Source organism: Channa argus, chromosome 17 (genome assembly GCF_033026475.1).
Source record: "Channa argus isolate prfri chromosome 17, Channa argus male v1.0, whole genome shotgun sequence".
Taxonomy (NCBI): Eukaryota; Metazoa; Chordata; class Actinopteri; order Anabantiformes; family Channidae; genus Channa; species Channa argus.
Genome location: NC_090213.1, coordinates 8,694,384 through 8,715,844, shown reverse-complemented (window position 1 = coordinate 8,715,844; position 21,461 = coordinate 8,694,384). Strand labels below are relative to the sequence as shown.

The window sequence follows — 21,461 nt, the reverse complement described above, 5'->3', positions numbered from 1 at the left end:
CATTTGATAGCCACCCTCAGAGATTGAGTGTCTCTGTGTGTTATTAATGGCTGTTGTCAGCCCCCACATACTACAATTCTGCATTGCATTAATCTGAAGAGACACTGGGTCATTCTGGGTAATGTGGTTCTCTTTTTTTCTATGCTGCTGCTCACTCTCCTGGAAGACTGACATGGGCAGCACCTGGAGGACTGAGGCAGAACAGTAAGCTATTGATTTCTGAATTAACTTGACAGGTTACAAAGCACTCCCTGAACTCTGAGAATCACTGCTGCTTTTTGTAGTTCACCTGGTACCTCTTTTTTTCTGGACAGTTTAAGGTGCAAAGGCTGCAGCTTTAAAAAAAAACCTGTCACATAAATCATCACACGAAACAGACGCACCACTTGAAGATAAAGACAGACACCAACTGTACCTGTACCTGTGCTGTCGTCATAGACCACAGTGACTGTTCTCCACTTGAAGAAGTGTACCAGGTCGAGGATGGCTCTACTGAGGGAGGAGAAGTCGGGGTACAGGCTGACATAGTATGAGTCCCTGTTGTCTGACACTTGATGCTTCCACTTGGTCTGGATGTGGGGCACTCCCAAAGCATTGCAGATAGACTGGACTGCATTAGCCGATGAGCTGTGCGAGGGGCCAAAAATGGCCGCCACCCCGAGGGAAAGCTGGTCACATGCTGGTAGAGTAGTAGCAATTAGAACAGGTAAGTCTGTTTAACACCTGTGGGACACTAGCATGTTTAGGAAATGCAGTGATGTTTCTATGAAATATAATTTTTTCCTTCCATTCCTTTCCATAATCTACAGGGGGCATAATGCAATAATTCACAAATCATGATCATTTTCCAGCATCACTGGCAGGTGTAATGTCACATGACTTTATTTTCTGAGTCTATCAATTTTTATGATTGTTATCCCAAAATAGTGAATACAATGAAATTTCGAGGGCAATTTACAGAGCATAAACACAATTAATACTAAAGAGAGTGAACACAACATTCAGATGCAGCTAGTCAGTTTTGTTATCTTGAAGGATTTTAGGAAATTGTCTTAGATTTATTGTTCACTTGTTCACATTATTTGTTACAGCTTTCAGTCAAAATTCACTATCTGCTCAACATCCTTTCTAAAAAAACATGACTCACCTTTCCTGGAGGCTTCAAAGCTGTCAAAGATGTTTATTCTCTGGATGTCATAGGTCAGTGTGGTGTTTGGGAGCAAGGTGCGGTTCCTGTTGATTGTGTTCAAGGCAAATTTAAAGGCTAGTTCCTCTGCTCCGGAGGGGCCGCTCTCAATGGATTCAAATATTCCTCCTGTGAGTTGAGAAAAAAATAAATCAGGGAACAAGACCTCTGAATAGCCACTTCCTTCTCCTGTAATTGCAATAGATTCCTAAGCACAAGTGACAAGTAAAAAAATCGATATGATGCAGGCAATTACAGCTCAAGCAGTGCTATCATTTTTAACACTTCGGTATTTGTACGCTTATATTACCGATGGTATTGTATTCCCTGCTTTTCACAGCTCAGTCACATGCTGACATCTAACAGATTTACATGGATTAGGCATTTGGATCTCAGCTGATTTGCATTCTGTGGAAATCGTCTGTGTAATTATAGGCAATTAGTGGCGTTGGGAGGTGAGTTCAGGGGTGGGTGCCCTTCTTTAACTCCCCCGCTCAGCCTTGACAGGAAGGTTCACCCTTCTATTTGGTCCCATTGATTTCAATGATTCCTCAATTGAGAGGGGAGAATAAAAAACACAAGAGTGCAGGGAATAGAGAAATGAGGGCAAAAAGGCAAATAAGCAGAGAGGCGAAAGAGAGAATAAGGGCACTGAACACATTAAAAACAAATCAACTCAGAAGTTCAAATCATTATGACTGCACCATGTAATAGAAGAGCATCCTGATGGGAGAACCATGCTGTGCCCGGCTGAGAATCCTGTTACCTTTTGGATATATGAGAATCACACCTTGCAATCCTCATTAGTAAGTAAAAGCCTCAACAGAAAAACAAACAATAGAGATGTTCTCCACACCACATCAGCCAGACAACATAATTACCACCACAAAGTTAGGTGTTGTCCTCTCAAAACAGCTTCTTTCAGACTTGTCAATTATTTTGGCCTGAACACAAACAAAGATCCAGATGGTCCATCAGTGTGACTCAGAATCCCAAACAAAGAACCAACCCACCACAAATGTGCCTCATTTTAAGATTATGTCAAAACATCATTTACCTGAATTCATTTATATCTCACAATCAGCAGAAATGCATGCCTGTAAATGTATCTACACCTTAAATTGACATATTGTTGTTACACTCAAGAACATGTTCTGCATTTTAGGTGTTTTGGATACATTTGCAAAATGTCTACAGTGTTGCTCCTTATAATCTTCAAATAATCTAGGTCATTTTTAATTTAAGATGTAACTGGAAGAAATGAAAATAAGGACATCCATCAGTAGAATGTATGAATAAAATTGAGTCATGTTTTCAGTGTTGTAATGTGTGAAAGCATAGAGCATAAAAAACATTTTACAAAAACATTTCTATGTCAAACAGCTGTAGAGTCAAGCAACTACTTTAAACTTCGAAATAAACATAATAAAAAGAAAAGCAAAGCCAAACTCCAACAGCTATTACACCTTTGAGGACGGACTAAATCCTGAGAAAGCTTTGCAGAAATCAAACTTAAAAGAGTGCACGAGGGGAGGTGGGAGATGAAAGGGTGTTGTGAGAGCAGCTCTGAGAAACACTCTCTTGGAGACAAGAGCATGAGTTCAGGAGTCCATCCACGGCTCCCACCATCTCAAAGGACAGAAAGTCAGTTTGATGAAATTCAAACTGGAAGAGAAAAAAAAAGAAAAGTTTAAAGCCTCTTTATCGATTCAATTAAAAAGCAATGGAAAAATCAGGCAGAATGCAAAAAAGACAGATTGAGATGCATTTTTAAAAGAGTCGAGAAAGCAATAGAGTGCAGCGTGTTGTGATAGACACTGTAGCTATAAATAGTAACTGGGAGTGACAGAAAAGAAGAGCAAGAGGGCAAAGAAGATGTCATTAACTAAGGGAAGTGAGATTTATCACTGTCACCACAGCATAGCCATGCCATATGTTTTGCTTTCTTCCTTCATTTTATGTTTTTTTTTCTTTTATATATGATCCATAAGAACTGAAATGGAAAATAATGTTGCAGTGTGACGTGAAAACAGACAAACTTAAAAGCACTCAAGTAGTATCCATATTTTGTGCTTCACTATGCCATTTAGTCAGCCATCATAATGTGAACTATTTGTGGCTTTTCAATTCAGTGAAATGGCACATTAATCTTCAAAAGAATGAATAACCTAGTATTGCCATTAAAGATGATAGGAATCATGTCAATCTGACCTATTAGATAATTATTACACTATTGCCCCGAGGGAACAGATGGAGCTCTACTGGTCTGTTCGAGGCGTCTGAAAATGAGCGGAAGGGTATTAAGTTTTGCTCATCAGATTTCTTTCACCCCGCTGTTTGGCTTAGAAGTGCTGGCGTAAAAGAAACTGTATACCTCTGAGAACACACCGGAGTAGGAGCATTAAATATTTCAAGGGAGATGTCAAACATTCAATTACCTCGGAATATGATAGCACATAGAAAATGAAATTGGTATTGCTTGATTTAATGCTCTTTGTAATCTAATATTATTTGAGTCAATGGTTTACATTTTTAGTGAATGGATCCTCAGCATTGTTTACACTGAAAGGCTAATCTTTCTTCCCAAATTCAGTATCTTGGACTTGGACAATGATAAGGGGTGTGATGTATATTAAGCTTGCTTCAAGTCTAATAATGCCCCAAATTACATCATCCATCTATCTATCTTTCTCTCACTACTTGCTGTTGTGGTCCATCTGATTGCAGGTGTGTGAGTTACAGCTCAGATAATCAGTGTGTGTGTGAATTATGGAGCTGTCATCATAGGGACTGGTGTGAATTATAGTGCAAATGAAAGCTCTGAATGAGTTATGAGCTGGATAATCACCCTGATGAGAAAACAGGCCTGCTGATCTGAGTGTCTCAGTGTGTGTGAGTGAGAGAGGGAGAGAGTGAGCAGAAAGTCAAAATGAAAATGCACCTCCTCTATGTAAATTTGACTCCCTTTAAATAATTGCTCAGAGTTAATCAAGTGCATTTTATATTGAACATAACACCATACCTCGGTTTCTGACAGAAATCAAGTTAATTTGAAATGTATTCCTGTAAAGAGAAATCATTCACATCCGAAGGGCATAATCAATGCTGATGGAAAAACCTTCGACCTAATGTAAAGATGAGTACATTGTGTATCACATTTGGTAATATATGAACACAATACAGCCCACATGCGGTTATAAACCTAGATAAAATCAGCACTATATATGCTAGAACGGAGAATGTATTCACTAGTAAGAGAAAAGGGTTCCTTACTAAACCACGAGTGAAAATACAGTACAGTTAGCTCTCAAGGATGATTGTACAATAGGAGATGAGAGTCAGATATGTTGCCATGGCGACTCATGCATCTATACTATGGCTGAGAGGCATCTGCAGTTTTGGAATCTGAGCAGCTGATTGGTGGAGGAAGGGCATTTAGATAGTGCAGACAGCCTGTCTCTGTGACTAATGACCAGCAGCGCAGCTGCAGGATGACGGTGGGCTGTAGGGTGGCTGCCATGGCAACCTGTGAGCAACCCTGTCGCTATGGTAAGTGACCCAGGTATGCACAAGGAGTCACTGTGTTAGGCTTCGAGACCTCCACCCACCACACCCCAACTCCCTGGCCTGTTTCTGTCTCCGTACATCTTTCAGCTGGTGAGGATCAGTGCTCGGAGCCAATGGGCAGGAGGTAAAAGTGATGGAAACACTCCGTAAATATCCCAAAAACTCCCAGTGGGAGCGTTCCCTGCCATGTTTGGTGCTGAATGGGACATGATCCATGAAGGCCTGCAGAGAGTCACCGCCCCTGGTCATTAATCTGAAGATCCCCTTGTGGTAAACTGACCTTCCTATGCTGCATAAGGGCCAATTCTGTCTTTCGTGGAAGATCCCCAGAAATCTGCCGAGGACACTGGATACATCATTGCAGGACACTCAACAGCGCTATGATATCACATAAATAAGCCACCTTCATCTGTAAGCCATTTGAAGAGATATATGGTATGACTTCATTTGTCACTAACACTTGTTTTTGTTTTGCCAATGAGTGATAATCTAATCTACTCTACATGGGCAGAGGCATATGCTGATGTTATACTGTTGGTTGCAGAGGTCATACATAACACTGAACTGTTTGTCCACATAACTTAACAGTATCATAGAGAGTACTGGTTTCAGAACAAGAACAAGATATACAAAGATGTAAAGTTGGTTAACAGGGGTTTCTTTTTCTCTAAGAAGACACACAGGACGTTCACAGTTGATTCTAGTAAACCCGGGCTTCAATAAAGTGAATGTGATGGGTACTGTTATATAGCATGGTGTTATACAAAGATTACATGTAAAAAAGATCCACAGCTTAAAAAACCCCCACAACAAATAAGCTTAATAAAAACCCAACTAAACCGATGAGTCAGTCTGAGTTTGCTAGAGACAGTGAACATGAAGCCAACATTAAGCAGCTCGTGTGAACAACAGTTTAGCTATTGTTATCGGACTTGTGTGGCTTGTGATTGGTGTTTTCTCCAGAATAGAATCACTTCTGTCACCCTAAAGCCTCTTGACACTGGACTGGACTGTCACCTGCCACTGCAAGACGCTAAGCCTCAAGCTGACTCACACACTTGAACAAGCACATGTGAATATACACAATCCTTCCCTCAAAGATTGAGCCTAAACAAACCTGTCAGGTAAGAAACAACTGAGTCCAGGGAAAATGTGACTGATGTAAGAATTTAAAGCCCACACTTGCAGCATTCAACGCGTACGTTAAGCTGCACTCAATATTAATAATTAGCCGATGCACTGCCAAACAACTATTTAATCAATTCCTTATAATGAGCACATACACACACACAGTCTTCAATTAGAAAAGTGTGCTACCACCCTCATCCCTGACCCGACTCCAAGTGGGAACCAGTGATCATATAACATGTATTAATTCTGAGTGCTGGCAACAGATGTGCTAATTTGCCAAGCTCTCTCTATTCATAATAATGTGCCAGCTCCCTCCTCAAAATATGTGCTAATTTGCAAGAGCTCATTGTGGATGTGCTAAACTACCGGCTGACATTTTGTGTGCTAATTTGTCAAGCAGGGACCCCTTTTAGTACTAATTGTGCCAAACTGTGAGTACACTTCCACAGGCCTTGAATTGCTGAAGTCCCAAATGACTTCTGTCTGCTCACAGTTTCCAACCTCTCAGTTGCTTTCACATTACAAATGTAACTGCAAAGAAATACCAACTACTGTGAAAATAAGATGTATAAGCACCAAGTGCACACGCTCGCCTGCACACACACACACACACACACACAAATGTATGCTCACATACCAAAGAGATGTGCGACTGGTTTTGAGATTGAGACAAGCTCCTTAAATAAGCATATGACCACACTCTTAAATAGCATGGTAGTTCTGTAATATCATCACACACAAGCACACAAACTGTGCAGAAATAACAGGCTTTTTTCGAGAATAGAAAACTACTGTATAAAGTTGCAACTATAGTTTACTGAAATCAATCGTGTAAAAATATTTCATATAATCATCTATTTATATTGGGGCAGCTGAGGCATAAGCATATATATATATATATATATATATATATATATATATATATATATATATATATATATATATATATATATATATATGTGTGTGTGTGTGTGTGTGTGTGTGTGTGTGTGTGTGTGTGTGTTTGTGTGTACACACACACACACACACACACACCATTTAAAATATTATACTGATAACACTATTTCTCTGTATCTGGTTATTTTTGCTTAATTGTCTTTAAGTGAGTGGGTTAATCAATTTCCAGTTAGACTACATACTGTAAGAAAATGTGTATTTGTATTTATTGATGGTAAGTCCATTTAGAACAAATCACACTAATTACTCTGTTTCTGACATTTTGTTTTCCCAGGCACAGACTCACTACACTGTAAAATCCAATAGTTTATAGTTTCTGCGTGAAGCCAACTTGCAACATACAGTACAATAGTGACAAATGAGGCAATGACATTGCAACACCAGTGGGAGGCAGCAAATCACAAAAAGGTGCCTAATCTGCCGAAAATACTAAGTAGCTAAGTATTCACAGGGTCATGTAAGCAGGATTGAACAGAATTGAAGAACCCCGGAGCAATTTATCAACCCACTGCAGTAGACCATTGACCTTTTTCTGCCCTTGAAGCACCCTTTGTTGGCATTTGCCAAGGATGGAGGGAGAATCGAATTTTTAAAAAGTGCACAGCTGCAAGTAAAACTAGAACATTTCACACTATGGTCGATCTGATCTTATGGATCTGACAAAAAGATAATTACATACTAACTGATACGGCCTTACTTGTGCAGGGCAGAGAAAGAGATGGGAAGGCAAATGCGAGCATAAAGCAATGGGCGGGGGGAGGGGGTCGACCAATTTTGAGACTTAGAAGTATAGTATAAAATACTAGAAAAACCAGTTCCAAAAAGAAAATGCACTGTGAATGTGAATGTCACTGAAAGGATTTTCCAAGCAAAGGTGAAAAAAGCTGAACTGTTGCTGAAATAGGTAAAATTTTGGCTTTTGCTGAATTAGCTGAAATTAAATATTGCTTCTTTATATATTGGTTAGGCAAAAGTCAAAGCCAATTAGCGTTACAAACTTCAAAGGCAATTATGTGATGACTTCATCGAAGCATAAAATATATTAAAAAGCCCTATACAAGCAATATCCTTTATAAACTGAATGTTTTGAAGTTTGATCGGTGTTTCTAACTGAATGTATGCCAAAGTAGTTAGGCACCAAAAAAGTCAGAATAATAACAATATATAGTATTATATTACATTATAATTTAATGTAATTTATACTATACTTAGTACTATCTAATTTATACTATACAGTATAGTAAAAATTGTTACCATAGTAATGCAATTTCCGACATTTTGAGATTAACGAACATATTAAAAAAAAAACCTGACTAAATGCCAACAAAATACAAAGTCATGAGGTTTTTTAGCCCAGTACACAGATTTTTCTAACTGTGTGAACTAAACTGTAAGTGCACTAAACCTAATTAGTATTTATTAATTCAAAATACTAATCTTATTCCAGTTCACTTGGTTCTTTTTTTAAGGCAATCAGTCTGAACGCCTTATTACGTAATGCTAACTAATTTAAAGTGTATGTAAAGAAAATTGTGGGCTCTTTCCATGTAACTTCCTAATAGAAATCAACAAAAGCACACAGAGCAAAATTTAAGATTATAGCAGCTGCAATACAATATGCAGAAAGGTGGCAATGTTTGGACCCATGAGTCAGGCTTCAATAACTATTTTATTTTATGTGGGTCTGTGGGTCAGGTTGGGCAGCCTCTTTCCACTTTAGCTTACAAATATCAAAGCTAAGAGTTAAAGAAAAAAAAAAAATTTGAATCCCAGGTTATAATGTTGTTTTTTTTTTAAAATGATGTGGTATGGAAATGACCTCAAATGCAGCATTTAGCTAAAACACTATTCAGTTATGATGCACTGTGTTTTGCAGCTGTGGAATCACAACTTTGTATTTAAGGGAAATAAATTCTATTATTTGATTGATGGACATGCATTTTGGGAAAAATAAAATGCCTTTCACACACTGTAGGTTTTATGAGCCTTGAAACTCTTACACCTTCTATGCCACATCCAAGTATAAACATGAGAATTCCCAAAACTGCAGTCACAAGGTTATAAAGTTCAAGTAAATAAGACAAATCCCAAACCTGCCGTCATGAGCTTTTTCTGCCAACGCAGAAAATATGTGATTTGGCTCTAATATATGAGCAATAGGGAGAGAGCGGGACTGCTTATCGAACAGAATGCTTCCTGACGCTTCATGCTTCACCCGTCTGTGCTATTTCTCTTTCTATGCCACGTCTTTTTCTCTCCTTCATCAAAACAGCCACACACATACACACACACACACCACCCTTCCTCCCTGTGACTACAGTGCGTCTCATGGCGGCCTCGGCAGGTGACAGATGGCGACCTCACAGCACTGCTCACTGTAAACTGAGTTTTAATCAAGCCTAAGCACGTGTGAGAGATGCTAATTATCCACTACAGGCTAAGAGAGGCAGGAGTCCAGCCTCGAGAACATTGTGACTATGCATGTGTGTCTCGGGTTTATAATCACTTTCCCCATTGTGATAAAACCGTTAGGGCATTATTATGCATTTATGGCGCTGCAGCTGAGAAGTACGAGGTAGGGTGGACTGGGTGTCTGAACCTCCCTGGGTACTCCAGCCCTCAGGCTGTATTGCTCACTAAAATAAATATAGATGAGAGCTTGACTAACTGTAATCTTGTCTTAAAACAAAGTCTCTCGAAGTTAAGATGTGGGATTTCCAACTGTCTCTCAGCACACTTGCCAAAATGTGGGCTGCTAAGACTCAACTCACTATTGTGCCATTTCTGGTCATTTACATTGTAGGCACGAAGCGAGCTGCCTTATCTGAAAAGCATGCATGCAGGATAAACTTACTCTACAAATTCTAACATATATCATATTTAGCCAACCTTGATATAGAGGTAAAAGGAGTTCAATTTATAATTTTGCAATTAGGTCACAGCAAATTATATGAGACTATCATTCTCTCTGCTCCCTCTGCTGCTCTTATTCTAATTCTCACTGTTCTCCTGCTCATCAAAATGGCCCTGTATAACACGCTCCCCATTGTAATTTTGAACAAAATGGCTGTAAAATTAGACTCTCTTTCTTGTGGAAGGGCAGATGTTATCTCCCGTCAGAGTCAAAGGTCAAGAATTAATTCTGGAGGCGGCTTTTTAATGCCCACAGTTGGGTTTTTGTTGGTGGATGAAGAGAAAGGAAAAAAAGACATTCTACAGGATTTTAGTAACCTGATTATAATAGAATTTAAAACTGATAAATATAGAAAACCCGCGACACAAGGTGATTACTGTTTTATATGAGCAATAGGGAGAGAGGGGGACTTCTTGTTGATAGAGACTGATACCAAAGATAACAAAGGATGAGTTTAATATGCTAAACATATGTAATTAAAATACTCCAAATGGATAGTAGGTCAGACCAAAGACTAAATAAAAATTACTTTGAGAGTCATTTCTAGTACTTTGAACCACGTTTGTTCAGAAAGTCTTGTAGGAGAAATTGAAAATGAGCAGCATTTAGTATTTTATTGCCCTTTGTACTGCAAACATGATCTTGTTTTGTTTGAACATAAAAACGATATGACTGAGATGGTGGAAACGAATAATTCACAAGGACTAAAATGGTTGTTTAAAATTGAGAAATTTAAGCTGCAATATTATTTAAAAAAAATACCCAGGAGCTCTTTAGAAAACTTTGTGAGAAGTAGAGCAATAATGATTATGATGACAATTGCTATGGGTTTTAAAGGATTATGAGGATCTATTTTTCTTCTCTCCAGTAACTATTGGAATTATTATGTAACCAACCTACTGGAAGCAGTTTCATTGTAAAATTGTGTAAAGGTGTTTTATATTCCCATAGGGGTTGGGACACAACTTAGCATTTCACATGAATAAATCAATCAATTCATTCATTTTTTCACTAACTAGAAGTTCATCAAATTTATATTGTCTGCTCAAAGGCATTTCTGTCAAAAGAACTGGTTGACTTGACACAACTGGAAATTGTGCACAAATGCCCACACCCCAGCCATGTCATGGTGATAAAGCTGCAAAGTTTTCCTATTCCAGGATTTGGTATGTTCAATGAAAATGAAAAAGGCTGAAAAGGGTATTCTTTACTTTGAAATTCAAGGTACATTAAGAAATGGAAGTGAAAATGTATATCAAATGAGGATTTGTGCCTTTGTGTGCAAGGACATTGAGACCAGGGGACGAGGGGAAGTAAGGCTTAATGATAGTGAAAGAGAACAAAGTAGAGTGAAAAGACCAGGAGACAAGCTGAGAGCCAAAGGGAGACAAAGACAGCACAAGGAACAAGGGCAGAGGAGGACAAAAGGATAAAAATGGAGAAAAGACAAAGAGGAAAATGGGAGAAAATATTGATGTGAAATTGAAAGTGCACCTCGCCATCATACTGTCTCCTCACAGCTTGTCAGATGTGTTCAGAAAACAACATGCGATGCCCAAAGTCGGAGTAAGCTGTAGGAAATGCGCAGATGGCAGATGGGTGTGCTGTCAGACAAGTAGAAAGCGGAGAGTTTGGAGAGGGAAGGAGAAAGACAGGAGGAAGAAGAGGGGTTGGGCACAAAAAAAATAAAAAAGACGAGCGAAAGAAAGGAAGAGGGAGAAATGGAGAATAAAAGAGGTCACTGGAGGCAGATAAAAGACACTCAATTAAACGACTGAATGGATGGCCCATTAGACCTGAACGGACACCTGCATCCTGCAGCCACAGGGCAGGAAAATGTCAGCTCCTGGTTTGGGGTTCATCAGCCACCCATCAGCTACTGTTCTTGACAAGCAACCTGATAATCAGAGCTACCGTTACAAGTCAATATGCTACACTTTGCTGCAAAGGTGTGTCAGTTTTTCTTTCTTCTATGAACACATGCAGGCTGCACAGTGACAGAGAGAGAAAGAAATGAAAGAGACCTGCTCCCTGACTTTAGTGCAGAAAATAGCCAGCTTAACAAACAAAAGTCCTCCAAATAGACATGCATATTTTTTGCCAGGAAATGAGAAAATGGTCTACTGAGGATAAATGTAAAAAGAAAGACAACAGAGGTGAAAGGTGGAACATCGAGAGTCCGGTAGTAATCTTCTCCTGATCTGCAGTCTACTGTTTGTTTCACCATTTCTTACATTCATTCACACCCTGCTGCGTAGGAAACTCAGAGTCTTTTGTCATCGGTAGCTGTGCAAGGGAAATGGAGGCGATTGCCTTCATTATGTCTCCTTAAAATCTTAAAACAGATTGTGCGAGATAGGAAATCAATCCACGTCTGTTCCAGTGTGTGTGTGTGTGTGTGTGTGTGTGTGTGTGTGTGTGTGTGTTTGGAAGAGGGTGGGATTTTTGAGCCATTTCAAACAAATGGGAAAGTGTGCCGTTTTGAGCGTGGGTTATAAACAAAAACTACAGCAACCAAAGGATTTAGGTTTTAGCACAAAGTTTTGTCAAATGCTTCCTCAAATTAGCTGGATCTTTTTAATTTCTTCAACTGATGATCTGCCATCTTTGTTCTTTTTCTTTACTGCTGTTTAACTAAATCTGATACAAGTGCACATGTTTCTTTATTATCTAATTACATATTTCTCCTTCCAACTTTTCACAAATATCTCCAAAACAAAAGAGACTGGGAGGCTAATTTAAAGAAAAGACAAAAAAAACAACACAAATGCTTAAAAAAAATCCTTAAGGCAAAAGGACAGGAAAGACAGAAAAATGAATTTCAACACTGCAGGACGACGTTTTGCATAGCCCTGGTGGATTGTGACAATAGAGTGTCATGCTGATTCAAAGGACATGATTTTAAGTAAGCCTGCCTCAATATGTCCTCCCACTGAGCCCATTTCCCCTTGTGTCCTTGGTTCACACAGAGAAATGTTCATACATTCGACAGGCTGTGCTGTCAACGGGAGCCTGGACTCTGCTTTCTCTCTTTCAGCAAGTCGCTCCCCTCCTCCTCTTACTCCCTTATTCGGCTGGCTAGAGATGAAGGTGAATCACCACATCCTGACCTGATCGGTGCCTCACATCATAGCCAGCACAGCCGGAGGGCTTTCTGTAATCGATTGACTTCTGAATCCCATGTCGTTTGGACGTCAATGTTTCATTTACAGTGTATGTACTTTCAAATATGTTTGCTTGGTCTGCGAGCTTGGAATTCACATGACTCTGTTTACAGGACACATGAAGACACAGTTTGTAAATCAAATCGAGTTACATTATGAATGCATATCAACAACAAATGTAACAAAAGCCAATCAATGACCCTCCTACATGTATTAAAGCAACAGGAAGTAAACATTTACTCAGGCTCCTAATTAGCTCCATCACCTGCTTCTATAATACACATCGACAAGCCACGTTTGTTTGCCTCTGTTAAATATTCCCTTAACAGTTAAGTATCACAGTTGAGCTCTGATGAAGTTAAAGGTCTCGCACTGCACACCCACAGATGATGCCACGCGGGGCACAAAATTCCAGCAAGTGGAGCCTGTATTTTTAACTCATTTTAAACCCAGTTAGGAACATGAATGTGAATAGGTCAAACATGTTGGGAACATTATTATATTATGGCCCCATCGAAATCCCTGCAGCTCAAAGCTGTTTAAAGTGGCCATAAATTCACAGTGGCATGCATTATTAATCCACTCCCACACATACTTCTTATAGTACACATTTGTTTTTGGGTTTTTTTTTTTTTTTTTTTTTGCTAACGTGTTTGTATTCTCACAGATAAACACAGAAGGAGGCATCTGGGACTTGGCAGTGGTTACATGTTTTGCTGCCAGTTTGTGTGTGTGTGTGTTTTCCTCTTTTCCTCTCAGCAATACAAACATATTGATGGTTATTGATTCCCAACATCTCACAATCTAGTTGAAGCAGAGACAGCCAAAGAGGTAATGACTCATCCCTGGTAAATACATGAGATGGCTAATGAAAATATACATTTGAATTTAGGTACCCGAAGAACTAAAGGGCTTCCTCACTAATGTTTTTGCCAGTTTTTTTTTTTTCTAACTCCAAAAAGCAATTCTGTGAATCCCTGCAAATTTTCTTTGATTGCTAACACAATACTACTGACATTTATTTACAACTGCAGTACATAACTTCTGACCTCCCACTACATTTCCACAGCATACTCTACTGTCCTTCCTGTCTCTCTTCACAGAAGCCATCACTGCGCAGTAATAAAACACCACAACTTAGAGTGGGCTGAGAGTGGACTGCTCTGAGGCAAACTAATCTATCTTTACTCTAGATCTGCTGCCCTTAACACTCACTGTTTTTCTTTCCTTCTAACAGTTTACACAGACTCACTCTTTCTCTAACAAAGACTCTTCTTTTTCTTACACTGCTGTGTGACTTCAGATTTTCTTCCATCCCCCCTGGTGGAACTGTGAGAAGGACAAATTCACACATGTTAAAAGATGCAAAAATGATAACATTAATGTTTCTTGTGAGTTATTTTGCTCCGACTATCATTTAACTCTGAGCCAAAAAAAAAAAAAAAAATCCAGTAGAAAGACATGGTGTGGGTTTCTTCTCAGGGGACAGTTTCACAGCAATTGTAGTTGTAACCCCCTAATCTTTCTAATACGCAGGGAATGCATAAGTGACACTGACAAGAAATAATAGACTGGGAATTAAGAAAGTCAATACAGAATCTGTCACGAGGCAGAACTGATTGTATTCTCTTGGATTTGCAAAAACAGATAATATGACAGAAGCAATTCTGGCAATTACTGTATGCTACAACTGGTTACTTTGCGAACAAGGTCAATTACGTAAGACCTCCTTTAATGTAAATAATCATTGCAAAATGTAGCTGGTAAATCTTAAAAAAATGACTTAATGCTAAGCACAACAAGAAAACTAATTTCATACCTCACAGATGTTTTCCATTTCAAAATGGCAAGAAATCTGTACTCTGAATTAATCACCATTGAGCCTTTTGTAACTGAAGCATGACAGCAAGGCCTTCAAAGACTCGGGACTGTAAACATGTTTTAGAAATCCATCTAAATAGTTCCCTGCTTCAAGCCCATGTGTGGTGCTGCATGCTAATGTAAGACAGATCTGCTCTTTGTTCTTGAAACCCACGGTGGGTATTTTTAAACCATGAAAATCATTTGCCAGCAGAGAGGAGATAGTTTCATATTTCTATAAGCTATGGCAGGGCCAAGTGACACATGAATATTTTAAGAGGCTTTGTGCCTATTTAAATGTGTTGCTGTGAACATGTTGGCAGTGGGCCAGGGCACAGAGTGTTATCCGTAATTCCTGCAATCCCAAACTAAACTCCAGCACGCTAATAATTCCGGCTGGCAGAAAGCAAAAGCAAATAAAGTCAATTAACTACAAACTCCACTTGAGTTTGTTCCCTCTCCCCTTGCTTGTTCTCGACAACCTTGTAATTTCACCACTATAAAACAGCTGAGGGGATGAAAAGAGCGTTAAATATTAGAAAGGCAATAAAGGACCTTTATCCTTGCACTGCATTGTGCATGTAGTTAGATAGACTTAGCTTTCAGCAGTGGGGGTTGTTTTTTGCCAGAGGACTAAAAAAAAACATGACTTGATTTCCTTTCCAAAATGAAGAACTGTGTTGTGTTTAAGTCATAAATATTCCCAGACACGGCTGTACTGGGAAAATATAAACATAAACAGGAAATAAACAAACAAAATGAGCATCTCTGAGTCAACAATGCTTTCAGCAGTAGTTGACGGCCCAGGGACACACTGCATCTGCCACTGCTGTTTGAAGATGGCGGCGATAATGTTATCACTCAACCTCACAGCCACAGACCAACTTTGGACACCAGAATTAAAACAATATGTCACTTTTACTGTTGCTCTTCTCTTTCTCCTTATTTTGTTGCGTGGACATTTTCTGAATAAGACACACGTCTGTAAGTAAAACTCAATCAGCTCTGATGGAGTGGCAGATGTGATGACTCATTGCTTGTCTGACTCCACATTTGTAATGGGAACAGCTAAATAAGACCATGTATGTATAATATTATTTCCATGAAGGAAAGTAAAATGATCTCATTTACTTTTAGCTACCAGCTGGCGCTCACAAGACGCGCAGACGTTAATACAGCCTTTGAATTTCCATCTCACTGAATTTTAACAGGCATTTATGACAACTGAGTAAATTGAAGTTTAATAATAGCAGCATCTTAAAATACTACTGCATTAATATTGAGTCACAAAGAAGATCATCTGTTTCAACATCCCTGTCATATATAAGATCTAAAAATGTTGGCGAACAAATGTTAGCCAACCATAATTCAGCTTGCAAATATAATACCAGGTTCCCTTTTTACTGCCAAACAGCCACACACTGGGAGTTTAAAGTGGATGTTTTATGGCTTTTTCTTTGGCCTTCATTTTACAGGTGGAAGTGGGAAGAAACCCAAAATGGCAACTGAAAGAAGAAGGAAAAAGAAAGAAAAACACTTTGTTCAGGTTCTCTGAGACCCTTCGCATCAACACAGTCTCATTCAGTGCTCTAAAAAGGTAAGTGTGAACTAGTTATCGTTATAAAAGAGAATCTTCTCAAGCATATTTTATTACACCTTGTAAGGGCTGCACTGGGTCCATTTCGGTATGTAAGTAAATGAATTACCTGTATGATTTATAAATGAGGAATGGAGTGGAGGAATGGGGAATTAGCTCAGCATATCTATATCTGGCTGCCTGAACACGTGTTTTTAGTATTTTTTTCTGACACTTGTCGCTTTACATGCTGAGACTGATGCTGTGAATATAAAGGGCTGACTTTGGTGTCACTGTGTGTGTGTGTGTGTGTGTGTGTGTGTGTGTGTGTGTGTAAAGGTCTCAGTCTGACAGTGGAACAGCGGTTGTACACTGTGAGCTGCCTGTCTGGGCAGAATGGAACTTGGGTAGGAAGGGAACAGACAGACCCAGGGGAGCTGACCTCCTCATTTAGCCAGCCTCCTGAAGGAGCAGCTAGGATTGTCTGCTGAGCAAGCACATCCTACAGGACAGGAAACGCACTGTAAAAAGACCAACGGGCTTCAGTTTTGCATTTCTCCTGTCCCTCATAGCAAGAACAACACACTGCCATGCATTTATTTGGAAAACTAACTCTCAGGCAACTCTATCTTTACTAACTCAGACACACACAAAAAAGGAATCCTTTTGCAATAGAAAGATGTGAATTGGTCTCCCGTGAGCACTGGGCGTTTTTTCAGCACCAGACGCACCCAGTGCTGCTAAAAGTCAATTCTCTGTCCGAGGTGCTGAACGGGGCATCCAGTGGCATGTTTAGTCGCGACGGATAGAGACTGGGCTTTTTAAGCACGTTTTAGTTGCTCCGGTTGTATTACCGTCACCAGAGAGTAGAGAGGGGGAAAAAAGCATAGGTTTTACCTCAGAGCAAAAGATCTCGGTGATATGAATCACCTCTTATCTCGCATGGTTATGTCTGCCGTACTGATGCCAGATGGCTTGCAGATCTCCCGTGTCAACGCAGGTGAAATTTTGGATGTGGTGAGGAAGACTACAGGCAGCAAAAAGAAGAAATCCATACTTATATCTGTCTTCATGTGTACATAATAAAATACTGAAATATACCTATACAGCACAAACACACACTTGCATCAGTTTGGTCCAAGGCCAGATACTGTAAGTACAGTGTCAATTATTAGTCCACCCTTTCTCCATGGAATGGACATTATTCGCCAGCTTGGAAACTTTGGTGGCGATACCACAGCGCAGGGACGTTACTATCCTCAACGGATTACTGAATAGACGCCCGGTGACTGTCAGACAACGTGTGAGACGGGAAATCGCTCATCGGGCTCAGGATGCACCAGGAAGACAAGCACATCCCGTTGCCATAGCGGCAGCTGCTGCGGACGAGCATTGACTCTTAAACAGGACCCTCGGGGGAACTGAGGATTGTAAGAAAGTGCTGTCAACACTTGATGACATCCGCTGTCAGGAGCTCCATTGTCACTCGTAGACGTACTGTGTACAAGCAGCACAGCACCGCAAAACGCAGCCATCCTCAGTCGGATCTAATTAAGCCACAGACGAAACCACAGGAGGCCACGATTTAGTGATTTTAAAAACAGAAACACGCGCGTTAATAGCACATTGTTACTCTATGAATCAGCGCCAAGGAACTGAAGTGGTAACTGTTCAAGAACTGTTCTAATAATCAATATTAATTATATCACTCTCCCGCCAGGCGATATTCTAGTTCTTGAAAAGAAGTGCCAAATCAACTTCTAAGCTGCTGAGCTGCAATTAAGTGGTCTCCTCTCAGCATGTGGGATGATTTTCGGCTGGTGCACTTAACAATGCTGTAACATTTCATTTAGCTTCCAACGTGACTCAGCCAATCACCAGTGAAACTCGAATTAAAGGTTCCCCCAATGCCCGTATACGTATAAATAAGCAATCTGAGAAGCAGACGGGCGAGATTTAAGATAAAGAAGTAGGTACTACCCGGTTTACCGACGGACTCCAGTGACAGAGCAAAGTGACTGATCCACACTTCTGGACTAATGTTTACATGCAAACATTTAGTGCAGAGGACGTGTTTGGCTGTCAGCTGTTTGAAAGACCGCGAAGATACATGTGTTGGCGAATTTGGTGAGTTTCATCAGTTGTCCACATCCGTGAACTGTTGCATCTTCCTGTGCGAGGTTGCTTTTCTCATAAAGTTACTGTAACACTGGAATAAAAGCTTATAATAATGGAAGAGGTCTTTATTGGTTATAGGTAAAGCCCCCAGACTCTTAAGTCGTTAGACAAAACAATGCGATGTTATAAAGACAGAACTGTAAACTATTTATCAACGTGAATTCAAAGTGTAGATCAGCGTGTCTGCCAACAAAACACGGCATGAGTGGGACAAAAACCTCTTCCATACACACAGCATCCCGTCAATGTCATTTCACAACGGCCACACACGCAGGCAGTTCGTGAGATCAGACATCGTTGCACATGATATGGCATCAAAAACATGTAGGATCTTACCAAATCTTAGAACGTGTGGCATCCCGCGAGAGTAACCAAGAAACAGGAGCAGAAGCGGGATCAGCCTGAGGTTGGACCTGAAAACGAGACTGGTTATCATCAGATGATGGGAGGTAATCTTCATGTTGTTTTTAAAAAAATGCACAGTGGTTTAATCCCCCCGTTCCGCGGGTACGAGTCCCCCGTAAATCTTCTACGGTCGTTGGGCAAGACAGGGTGACGGCGGCCCTGGATGCGCAAGATCACGGCATGGTCACTCGCGCTTTCCCTACATCCATTAGCAGTCCCGGCATGTTTCCTTTCCCTTCCCCTTCCCCTTCACTGCGCAAAGAAACAACAATCCTCCGGACCGAGGAACCGCGGGACATCCATGTCGTAGGGTACGGATCCAATGGGGAAGGGGGGAGCCAAAGCATGGGCTATAGGTGAGGTATTGGAGTGGGTTGGCGAGGGGCTTGAGAGCGTCAAGCAGAGGATTCGGCAACGATATGCAGCCCCCTATGAGGCGCTCTGGGTTGCTTGCGCTCCCATTATACTGCACTGCTGCACAGGCTCTGACGTCGAGCCAAGGTTGGTGTTGTGAACGCGCAGCAGAGAGAGAGAGAGAGCGAGAGAGAGAGAGAGAGTGAGAGACAGACAGGAGATGAAAATACGGACAGAAAGAGAGAGAGAGTTGAAAAAGACAGAGTTGACTGGATGGATGGAAAGAGAGAAATAATCGTGAGGGAGAAGCGGAGAACTTCATACTTTCACACTCTTCTTCTTGGCTACGTTTTCTCTGCTATTTCACTAACTTGGCCCCGTGTCCAAATGCATCCGAAGATGTGCAATGTCAAATCTCTCTCGCGCAAAGCGCCAAGGAGTGAACCCTCATTCACAATTAGTCCAAACAACGGTGCCACTAACTTCAGACTCATTCACGTGTGCAGAGCATCTGTGATGGGCCAACATATGATAAAAAAAGTAATGTCATTGATCAAATGCGGTCACCATTTAAGGAAGTAGCATGTGATAGGAGATCAGTCCAACCTCTGCTTTTACGGGTTCTCGGTTGTTAGCGCAGGATCTCTTTCAGCACAATGGACAGAGACGAATAAACCCGCAGCAGAGGTCTAGGAAAAAAAAATCCGAGTGATGATCACCAGACTTCAAAACACCACTGCTGCATTACGGATTGTTTACGATTAAGACATATATGTACAAACTACACTGCACACAACAACGCTTTGCACAAAGCGATGTAATCTCATGCCTGCAGGGATTCAGTGAATTTTATCTCCCTTACACTCGAGTAGGACTTGTAGGCCTAACCTGCCATTCACAGATTCCTCTTCTACATTTTACAGGAATTCTGGCAATTTCCACCATCATTCCAGAAATGTGGGAGGAGTGGGATGAAAGGAATTAAAACTGGCAGAACAGCAAATCCGTAATATCGACAGGGCTGCTGAAAGGCACGAATATTTAACCCATGCAAATAACTCCACTTTAAACTTGAAAGCCTTTCAGCAACAGACTATTCTCGAGTTTAAGCCGTGAGAATTTCACGGGAATCTGCATGCTATATCTCTCGAGATCGTAGGCCTATCGTGCTTCTATCTCATTAGCGAGTTCAGTGTATGGGATGCGCCGCGGAAGATGCGTATCTGCAGCACTTTCGAGGGTCTGCATGCATTGATTTAAGTCTCCATGCACCTTATCAGCGTCCCCAGCGAGCAGCGCTTTGGGCCAGTGGAGCTGGAGCTATAGGTGCGCCCCCGTCCCAAGAGGGTGGAGAGCCATTTAATCCCAACTGGGATGTGAAAGGAGCTCTTTGATCGGCGCCAGCAGCGTCCAAAGCCTGGGTGAACACGGTCATTGTGTGACTCAAGTGTGAATGGCTCGCCTGTGTGTGCATGAGTGTGTGCTGAAGTACTCAAAAATAAAGTCCCAACAATATTCCTCTGTGGAATGTGTATTTAAATATTTATCATTCAGGTGACCTTGTACTTGATATGCATTTCACCTATGTCTCCTACATGTTCTTAAAATGTTATAAGTACATTTACGCATTTAGCAAAAGATCCTGAGACGTAAACACGCTCTTTTGTTTAAGTGCTATCCCCCATTGCATTACCAAATATGTCAAAGTACCTTCCCAAAGAGAAGTTAACGCATTTAGTGAAGAGGGCGCTTGTATAAGAAAAAGGAAGACATGAAGTAATTACATGGGTTCAAGTGGTGTGAACATTGACTTTGAACGTGTGTCAGTTTGCGTGGGTCTGCACACCAGCACTCTGCAGAGTGAGAATATCAAAGAGAATGGCACTCATCGTGCTACCATCTGGACCATTAGCATAATTATGGAGAATCTCAGGGTTTACGTGTAAGTCAGCAGAGCTTCACACAGCATGAAAGGAATGCTTATTGAGCTCAGGGATAGGACTTCAGCTGACAGGCACGCTGCTTTCCTCTTAATGTCACAGCGCCCTCTGATTAAAAAAAAAGGCATTGCACTACATGTAATAAGCCATCAGGTGCCCAAACACTCAATGCACCTAGAATCTAATTTGCAAAATGGAATTAAGGCTGACGCAAATTATTCTGACTTAA

At 40.6% G+C, this 21,461-nt stretch overlaps 1 protein-coding gene across 3 annotated transcripts in view; it reads right to left on the bottom strand.

Moving 5' to 3' along the window:
- Window positions 1-19,443, bottom strand: part of LOC137102311 (glutamate receptor ionotropic, kainate 2-like) — a 57,436-nt gene extending 37,993 nt beyond the window's left edge. Inside the window, exons 1-3 of one of the 3 annotated variants that reach the window (XM_067481688.1) lie at window positions 18,870-19,443; window positions 1,148-1,315; window positions 416-679 (exon numbers count right to left, since the gene is read on the bottom strand). In XM_067481688.1, coding sequence (XP_067337789.1) covers window positions 416-679; window positions 1,148-1,315; window positions 18,870-18,993 — 556 coding nt within the window. In that variant the 5' untranslated portion in view covers window positions 18,994-19,443. The remainder of the gene's footprint in view (window positions 1-415; window positions 680-1,147; window positions 1,316-18,869) is intronic. The other 2 variants (XM_067481686.1, XM_067481687.1) reach the window with 2 other exon arrangements.
- Between the last annotated feature and the right edge of the window lie 2,018 nt (window positions 19,444-21,461).